General features: G+C 55.5%; 3 protein-coding genes across 3 annotated transcripts; 1 reads left to right on the plus strand and 2 right to left on the minus strand.

The window, feature by feature from the left end:
• Positions 1-1,340, minus strand: SPBR_00647 (RIO kinase 2; the record flags this gene model as incomplete). Its single annotated transcript, XM_040758966.1, has 2 exons — positions 1-1,200; positions 1,278-1,340. The coding sequence occupies 2 exons, from the start codon at positions 1,338-1,340 to the stop codon at positions 1-3; spliced, it is 1,263 nt and encodes a 420-aa protein (XP_040618136.1).
• Positions 1,341-2,156: 816 nt separating this feature from the next.
• Positions 2,157-5,132, plus strand: SPBR_00149 (26S proteasome regulatory subunit N1; the record flags this gene model as incomplete). Its single annotated transcript, XM_040758469.1, has 4 exons — positions 2,157-2,307; positions 2,417-2,484; positions 2,576-5,047; positions 5,106-5,132. The coding sequence occupies 4 exons, from the start codon at positions 2,157-2,159 to the stop codon at positions 5,130-5,132; spliced, it is 2,718 nt and encodes a 905-aa protein (XP_040618137.1).
• A 435-nt stretch (positions 5,133-5,567) lies between these two features.
• Positions 5,568-8,050, minus strand: SPBR_00229 (DNA mismatch repair protein MLH1; the record flags this gene model as incomplete). Its single annotated transcript, XM_040758548.1, has 3 exons — positions 5,568-7,634; positions 7,717-7,896; positions 7,955-8,050. The coding sequence occupies 3 exons, from the start codon at positions 8,048-8,050 to the stop codon at positions 5,568-5,570; spliced, it is 2,343 nt and encodes a 780-aa protein (XP_040618138.1).
• Positions 8,051-8,761: the final 711 nt, after the last annotated feature.

The following is an 8,761-nucleotide window of genomic DNA, read 5'->3' on the forward strand; positions in this document are numbered from 1 at the left end:
TCATTCTTTTGGATCTAATGATAGATGAGACGCAGCTACTGTGATGTCGGTAGTCGCTGTTCCTGACCTTGGCATCCCTTCCTCGCCAAGCTGTTTGTCATTGGTATCTTTGCTTTCGTCCTTCTCTCCGTCTTCTTCATACTGGTCTTCCACCTCGTCTTCTTCTCCGCTTTCATCCTCATCGTCCTCGTCCGCATCAGAAAACTCTGTGCTCTGCTGCTCGAGAATGGCTGCTTCCAGGTCTTTAGACATTTTCTTGGTAAAGCCAGAGGCCTCGACGGCAATGTCGATGCGCGTTGCTCCATTCTGGCCAACTGTCGCTCTCGCATCTTTGAAGAAGGGTCCTGGCTGCGTTGCAATAAAGTGGAAGCGCCGCTCGAAAAAGCGCTTGACGCAAGCGACATCGCGATCAAAATACATCTCTGCGTTTTTGTGCTCCATGGACACCATCTGCGGAAAATCAATGAGAATGGGAACGACAGCCAAATTTTCATCAGCGCCGTCTGCCGTGTCACGCTGTGAATCTGTGGCCACGGGCCTCTGCTCCTGGATCATGATGTTGAACTCGTTGAAATCGCCGTGAATCAGGCCATGCTGTGCGAGTCGCAGGATCAAGCCAATGAGCTCAGCGTACAGTGCAGCCGGGTCGGGAACGGCCGAGACTTGGCGGAGAGGGAGGGCGTTGTCGACAAAGGACATGACGATGGTGTGTCTTGACTGGGCAAACGGTTCTGGGACGGGGAACCCTTCCTTGCGCAGAGCGTCCAAAAAGGCGTATTCGCGCATGGCCGACAGCCGGGAGAGGTACATCCACGACCCACCCTGGCGTCTCTTGAGGTAGTCACGGTTCGACTTGACTGTTCGGAACGAGATGCGGCCCAACCGGTGGATCTTGAGGATGCGCTGTTGCCCAGTCTTGTCGGCCACCATGACAATGTCGCTCTCCTTGCCCACTCCGACACGGTGGCCCACGCTATAGACGACGTCACGCTGCGAGTGCGTATGCATAGCGAGGTAGTCGAGGCCGCCGTAGGTCAGGCGGTAGCCGTCGTACTTGGCCTCCTTGATGCGGCCAATAAGACCAGCCTTCGCCAGGGTCGAGATGCTCTTGTGCACGCCGCTGCTGCCGCCTCGTAGCCGGGCAATTTTGTCGATCATGGACGTCGGGACGATTTCGTGGTTCTTGCTTCCCATCTCCACCTAGAACGGGTGTATACAGTTAAAACTCGGTTTCCCCAACTGTTGAGCGAAGCAAACAATGCAGGAGGAAAGCATACCGCTGTAAGGACCCGCCAGTCCTCGGGCGTGAGGTACCGCAAACTCTTGGTATCTAATTTCATGTTGACTGTATACTGATGTGTATCGTGGAAACTATATTGAGAAACAATATGACAAAAGAAACACAAACGAATCAACAGAGAAAACTGGGTTCAGATCAACCATTGTTCGCTCTCATCGCAGCGCAAGACAAATTTCTTGACGTCGTACAGATCTTATCGCTGGGTGTAAATTATTTTGCGATAAGATAAAGCCAACCGATAAAAGGTGGAGACCAAAAATGGCACGGATTTTAGTCTCTCCGCCTGCCGCTTTAGCAAACTTGGAAGGCTGGTGTGCCAGGCAGGCTGTGGCTGGTTCTGTGGCGTCAGCTTTACCCGCTTTTCTGCTTTGCCATGCCTCTGTTTTCCGAAGCTGGGGTCTAGGCGGCCAAAGCCTCGCGTAATGTGGTGGAAGCGGCAACGAAGCTAACAGAAGGACGACTTTCGTTTTACCAAGCTCCCTCCCCCTCTCCGCCAGACTCCGTTGTTTCGATTGCCAACCTCACATCATCTACCGTTCCGCTCATCAATACCGGGACGCTTCCAATCCGGCGTACGAATTGGTCGTTTCGACCTATCCACAATTTCATTCGACATTCCCGCGATCGACCCAAGCTGGACAATAGCAACCTCTGCCTCCACGACACCCCCCCAACAACCGCAGCGATAGCTTTTGGTCAATCCCCGTTCCTCTGTGGCCTTCTGCTTCTAGCAGATATAGTAATCCTTAACGTTTGTCCAGTCACGGCCGTTGACATTCGAACGGGCCCGTCAACGAAACTCCCCGATTCTCTATAGAGAATTCCAGCAGCGCGACTTCATAAAACAGCTTCCGCTATGGCGAAGGACAATGAGGCGTCCAAGCCCGCTGCCGACAAGGGCAAGGCCAAGGCCGTCGACGCAAAAACTCAAGACGCGGCCAAGGAAAAGGATGGCAAGCCAGTCGCCAATGGAAAGAAAGACGACAAGAACGACGACAAGCCAGACAGTGAGTGTTTGATGTGGTCGTGGCCCCCCGCGATGCGATGTGATGTAACTTACCAGACATTGAGCTGGAACTGGACCAATGGACATTTGCTAACAAATGCGCCGCACAGCCGAGGAGCTCAGCGAAGAGGACCAGCAGCTGAAAAACGAGCTCGACATGCTCGTTGAGCGACTGGGAGTAAGTAAAGAGCATGCTACGACAAAATTCCGAAAACAACGAACCGATGAAAGCGGACCTTTGGGACCGACGCTGACAATCATTACCATAGGAATCCGATACGACGCTCTACAAGCCAGCACTCGAGGCCATGAAGGACTTCATCAAGACGTCGACGTCCTCCATGACCGCCGTACCAAAGCCACTCAAGTTCCTGCGCCCACACTACGAAACGATGACCAAGCTCTACGATGAGTGGGCAGCAGGTGACGACAAAACATCGCTAGCCGACGTCCTGTCTGTCATTGGCATGACCTTCTCCGACGAGGACCGCCAAGACACGCTCAAGTACCGCCTGCTCGCCCCGACACAAGACATCGGCTCATGGGGCCACGAATATGTCCGCCACCTGGCCCTTGAGATCGGCGAGGTATATGGCCGCCGGATAACGGCCGAGGAGCCCACCAAGGACCTGGTCGATCTGGCCCTGATCCTCGTGCCCCAGTTCCTCAAGAGCAACGCCGAGGCCGACGCGGTCGACCTGATGAGCGAGCTCGAAATCATCGAGGTCCTGCCGCAGTACGTCGACAAAGACACCTACGCTCGCGTCTGCCTCTACATGGTCTCCATGGTCAATCTCCTGACCTACCCGGACAACGAGCAGTTCTTGCGCGTCGCCCACGACATCTACAAGGAGTACGACCAGTACACCCAGGCCATGGTCTTGGCCATCCGCCTCAACGACATGGACATGATCAAGGCCGACTTTGAGCAGGCCGAGGACCCCGCCCTCAAGAAGCAACTCGCTTTCTTGATCGCCCGCCAGCGTATCTGGCTCGACACCCCCGAGATCGACGATATGGACATCAACGAGTGCCTCTGCAACATCCGGTTATCCGAGCACTTCAAGCTGCTCGGCAAGGAGCTCAACATTCTCGACCCCAAGTCCACCGAGGACATCTACAAGAGCCACCTCGAGAGCAACCGTGTGTCCAGCATGACAAACATCGACTCGGCGCGCCAGAACCTTGCCGCTGCCTTTGTCAACGCACTTACCAACGCCGGCTTCGGCAAGGACAACATGATGCTCGTCGAGCAGGACAAGGAGAGCTGGGTCTGGAAGACCAAGGAGGAGGGCATGATGTCCACCGTAGCCTCGCTCGGCACCCTGATGCTGTGGGACATTGAGAACGGCCTCGACAAGATTGACAAGTACACCTATGTCGAGGAGGAGCAGATTCAGGCTGGCGCCATGCTTGCTATCGGCATCATGAGCTCAGGCGTGCGTCTCGACTCGGAGCCCGCCTACGCCCTGCTGGCCGACCCAGAGAAGCTTGAGCACAAGAACCCGCTGATTCGCACCGCTTCCATCATGGGCCTTGGCCTGGCCTACGCCGGCTCAAACAAGGAGGATCTGCTCGAGCGGCTGCTGCCCATGATCAACGACGCCTCGCAGGACATGCAGACGTCCGCCATGGCCGCCCTGGCCTGCGGCCTCATCTTTGTCGGCTCGTCCAACGCCGAGGTCAGCGAGGCCATTGTCACGACTCTTCTCGACGACGACCGCAAGCGCCAGCTGACTGACAAGTGGACGCGCTTCCTGGCCCTCGGCCTAGGTCTGCTCTTCTTTGGCCGCCAGGAGGAGGTCGACGTCATCCTGGAGACGCTCAAGGCCGTTGACCACCCGGTTGCCAAGCCGACGGGCGTCCTCGCGGCGACGTGCGCCTGGGCCGGCACGGGTGCCGTGCTCAAGATCCAGGAACTGCTGCACCTGTGCAACGAGCATATCGAGGACTCGGACGAGAAGAAGGGCGACGAGCTGCTGCAGTCGTACGCCGTGCTCGGTATTGGCCTCATTGCCATGGGCGAGGACGTCGGCCAGGAGATGGTTCTGCGCCACTTTGGCCACCTGATGCACTACGGCGAGCCGAACATCCGCCGCGCGGTTCCGCTGGCCATGGGCCTCGTCAGCCCAAGCAACCCACAGATGAAGGTCTATGACACGCTCTCCCGCTACTCCCATGACAACGACAACGAGGTCGCCCTCAACGCCATCTTTGCCATGGGCCTGCTGGGCGCCGGCACCAACAACGCGCGCCTGGCCCAGCTGCTGCGCCAGCTCGCCAGCTACTACCATCGCGACCAAGAGTCTCTGTTCATGGTGCGCATTGCCCAGGGCCTGCTGCACATGGGCAAGGGCACCCTGTCGCTGAGCCCCTTCCACACCGACCGCCAGATCCTGTCGCGTGTTTCCGCTGCCGGTCTGCTGGCCGTGCTCGTTGCCATGCTCGACGCCAAGCAGTTCATCACCTCCAGCTCGCATTACCTGCTTTACTTCCTCGTCACCGCCATGCACCCTCGCTTCCTCGTCACGCTCGACGAGGACCTCAAGCCGCTGACTGTCAACGTCCGTGTTGGTCAGGCCGTCGATGTGGTCGGCCAGGCCGGCCGGCCCAAGACGATCACGGGCTGGCAGACACAGAGCACACCTGTTCTACTAGCATATGGAGAGCGCGCCGAGCTAGAGGACGAGCAGTACATTAGCCTCAGCAGTACCCTAGAGGGACTTGTCATTCTGAAAAAGGTAGGTGCTTATACTCCGTTCTCTCTCGCACTGGAAACACGATACTAACGCTCTGTAGAACCCGGACTGGGAGAGCGACAAATAGACGACTATATGAAAGTAAAGGAGACGTAAAAAGTACAGGGTGGATTATGCTTTTGAAGGGCGCTTGTTGGTTGGGCTTGCTTCACCACCCGTATGTATCTTTTTGTCATCTTTAGAAACAACAAAACAAGAACACGACCGATACCTGGCTGAATGCTGTGGGTAGAAGGGATAAGAAGATCAGGGGTGCATGGCTTCTTCTATTATGGCGGGTAGACAACGTGTGTGTGTCCTTTGTGTGTTTTGCTGTTATGTCTTCACCTCTTGTTATTTCCTCCCATTGCGACGATTTTTTTTTGTATAATAAATACATCGGCACCCATGATTGCTGAAAATGCATTCCATTGTGACATGAACTCTTGAAATTGTTATCGATAGGCCGAAACCCAAAACCCGAAAGCCGGTAACGCCTTGTCCGCATTGTAAAACGCCGTCCTCAACACCGCTCAAATACACGATAAAGGCCCTTCAGGTTCGCGACCTCGATCAGGCCAGCCTGCATCAGCGTCGTCGTGCAGATCAACCGTGTCTTGAACGCTGGGAAAAAGACGTGCTCTACAGCATGCTGAACATGCAAGCGCCGCGCTCGCGTATCATCGTCGATGCCGTTGTCGTTATCGTCATCGTCGCCGTCCTCGCTATGCTGGGTTTCCTCTTTCCCTTTGCCTTTTTTCAGAGCCTGCTGCTGTTGGTGTCGCTGGCGCTCTTTGTTGATGATTGGCAGCTTCTCAGGCACGTAGAAACTGGCAAGCTCCTTTAGCAGCGTATCAAAGCACCCCTTTTCGTCGTTCCAGCGCACCCGTGGGCCCAGCCGCAACAGGAACTGCGGCAGCTTCGCCAGCGGTGGCGTGTAACCTTTGATTAGCAGCGGGATGCTCAGCAGCTCGCCCGTTGGCGTCACTTCCAGCGAAAAGTACTCTTGCAGCATCTGACGGCGCTCAATCAGCTGTGTGGCAACGGCCTCGACAGCCTCATCCGCGTCTGGGTGGTCTGGGTCTGGGTCGTCACCATCGTCGTCATCGTCGCCGCCGTCACCGTACTTGCCATGCTCGTGCTGGAAAGCCAATCGCAACAGCTGCCGCAGATCGAGAGGCGGGCTGAACCGGATGACACCGAAATTGCCAAAGTCGTTGAGCCCAATTTGGTAAAAGAGCTCAAAGCATGCCCGACCATAGTCCACCAGGTACAGCTTGACGCCGCTCTGGATCGCAGCCAACCGCCGGCGCTCGTCAACAATGCCCACAAAACTGTAGCTCTTGAAGATCTCGGTGAGCTCGCTGTGCGAGTTTTCCACAACGGCCTCCTTGAGCTCCCGCACACTCTTCAGCCAGTTGACAGTTGCCTCGCGGTCCACCACCTCGTATTGTGCGACACCGGGTGGTAAACCGTCTCCATCGGCACCCTCTGCACCGCTCCGTACAGAGGATCCAGGAGTGGACGGCGACATGTGCACTACTGTCGGTCCAGAAGGTCCAAACATGCTTGTGATTTTCCGCATGTTGGTGTCCGTCCGCACAAGGTTGTTCTCATACAAGCGTGCAGGTGTCTTCTTCGGTGCAGCCGCTTGTGACGTGCCGGACTTCGGCGTTGGTGCCACGCTCCTTGCATCGCCGTTATTGATGCTACGGGAGCCAGCCGTCGGAAGCAGCGTCTGTGTCGAGAAAGTGCGGCTGGTGTCGACTTCGGCAAGCTTCGAGCTAATGTGCTCGCAAATCGCTCGGCTAATCTCGTCCTCATTGAGAAAGTTGACCTCCCGCTTCGTCGGGTGGACGTTGACGTCGACGCGCTGGGGATCGATTTCGAGACTCAGATACACAAAGGGGTGGCTGTTCTTAGGAAGGTACGCCGAGTAGGTTTCGTCGAGTGCCTTGCGGATATTAGTGGAGTCGACGCTGCGGCCGTTGATGAAAAGAAGCAGAGTCGTGCGCTTCATGCTAAAGTTGGCGTTGGTAGCCCAGCCGCGTGCCTTGAAACCCCACCGGCTGTCGTCTGTCTCGAATGGGAGCAGTTCGCTGGCCACGGCACCCCCGTACACGTGCCGGATACGGTCCACGGTGCTCGCCGCCGCCTGCACGGAGATGCTCGCAGACGACTCGCCGTGCTTCTTGCACGCAAACGCCACATGGCTACAATGGACAGCGTACCGGCCGAGCATGTCGACAATTTTGTTGTACTCGTCCGAGGTTGACCGGAACGCGCGGCGGCGTGTGGGAACATTGTAGAATAGGTCCTCAACAGTGATCTGGGTGCCCTGGCGGCCCGCAACACGCTTCGGCTCCGTCCCCTGGCCCGGTTTGGGGGATGCCAGTTTTCCAGCTTCATAGTAGGCCCTCCATGCCGACTCCGAGTCCTTGGTTCGCGTCGTGACTGTCAGGTGCGCAATGTGACTGATGCTCGCCAGGGCCTCGCCTCGGAAACCGTACGTGGCGATGGACTCGAGGTCCTCAAACTTTTGCAGCTTGGACGTCGTGAAGCGCTCACACAAAATAGGTAGATCTTGTTTCTGTTTCGGTTTGTTAGCCGCAAAACAAAACATCCTCAGCCTGTTATGCCCTCGTGCCCCCCCCCCCCCCCCCCCCACTTACATCAATGCCACAGCCATTGTCAGTGATCTGGAGCAGTTTCAGGCCGCCGTCTTTGACAAGCACCTCGAGCATCGTCGATCCAGCATCGACGGCATTCTCGACTAGCTCCTTCAGGGCGTGGACAGGCGCAATAATGATCTCGCCAGCAGCGATTTTGTTGACCACATTCGGGTCCAATGCCTGTTGTGTCGTCGGTCAGATCTGCCCACGACCAACAAGGGACAAGACACAAACTTACCTGGATTCGGCGTGGGACGGAGCTGTCCGCAGAAACATCGCCTTCGGCCTTCCGTTTGACGCCTCGTGGGGTCCCATTACCGGATGCTATATCCATGCTCGCCAGCACCTCCACCGCAAGATCGAAGTCGTCCAATATGCTTCCCCAGCCCCGCAGAATGCTCCGTTCTCCAAGTGAAGTTCGTTCACGCTCCGAGTAAGATAGAGTGGGTTCGGGAAGCGATGAAGATATCAAGACCAATTTCGGAGGACTCTGATCAATTTGTCACGTTCAGGTCGCCATAGTATGGCAGTCGCGCTTGCCGCCACTCCAAGGTACGCGTAACAGAGATGCCAAATCACGTGTTGAAGAATAGAAAAGTGGGTACAATGGGCCTAAAAACACTGTAGTACACACAAATAATCAACGAAAATATTACTGTGTGGATAGAGAAGTCCGGCAACAACAATTCAGGAGTAAGGAATATTCATGAACTTGTTTTTCTGCCTTGAAATCGGATTGGTATTCTCCTTTTTCAAGATACCTATCATGTATGCATCGGTACTCCCCTATTAATAGAGCCCCCGAGCTCTTCTACAAACGTGCGTTTTGGACCTCGTAGACTTAAAAATAAAGATGCTCATACTCCCGAAAACGTAAAATTGCATAAATACAAAAAAGAATCGAAAAATACAAGTACATTACATGTAAACGTTAATCGAAACGAAAATGATTGCGACCGTCTGCTTTGCCTTGCGAGTCTTTTTTGTTGACTTTGCGCCCTGAACCATGTTATCCCCTCCTTACCCAGATTGGCCCGCCAATACC

The sequence above is a fragment of the Sporothrix brasiliensis genome (assembly GCF_000820605.1).
Source record: "Sporothrix brasiliensis 5110 chromosome Unknown Cont19, whole genome shotgun sequence".
Lineage (NCBI taxonomy): Eukaryota > Fungi > Ascomycota > Sordariomycetes > Ophiostomatales > Ophiostomataceae > Sporothrix > Sporothrix brasiliensis.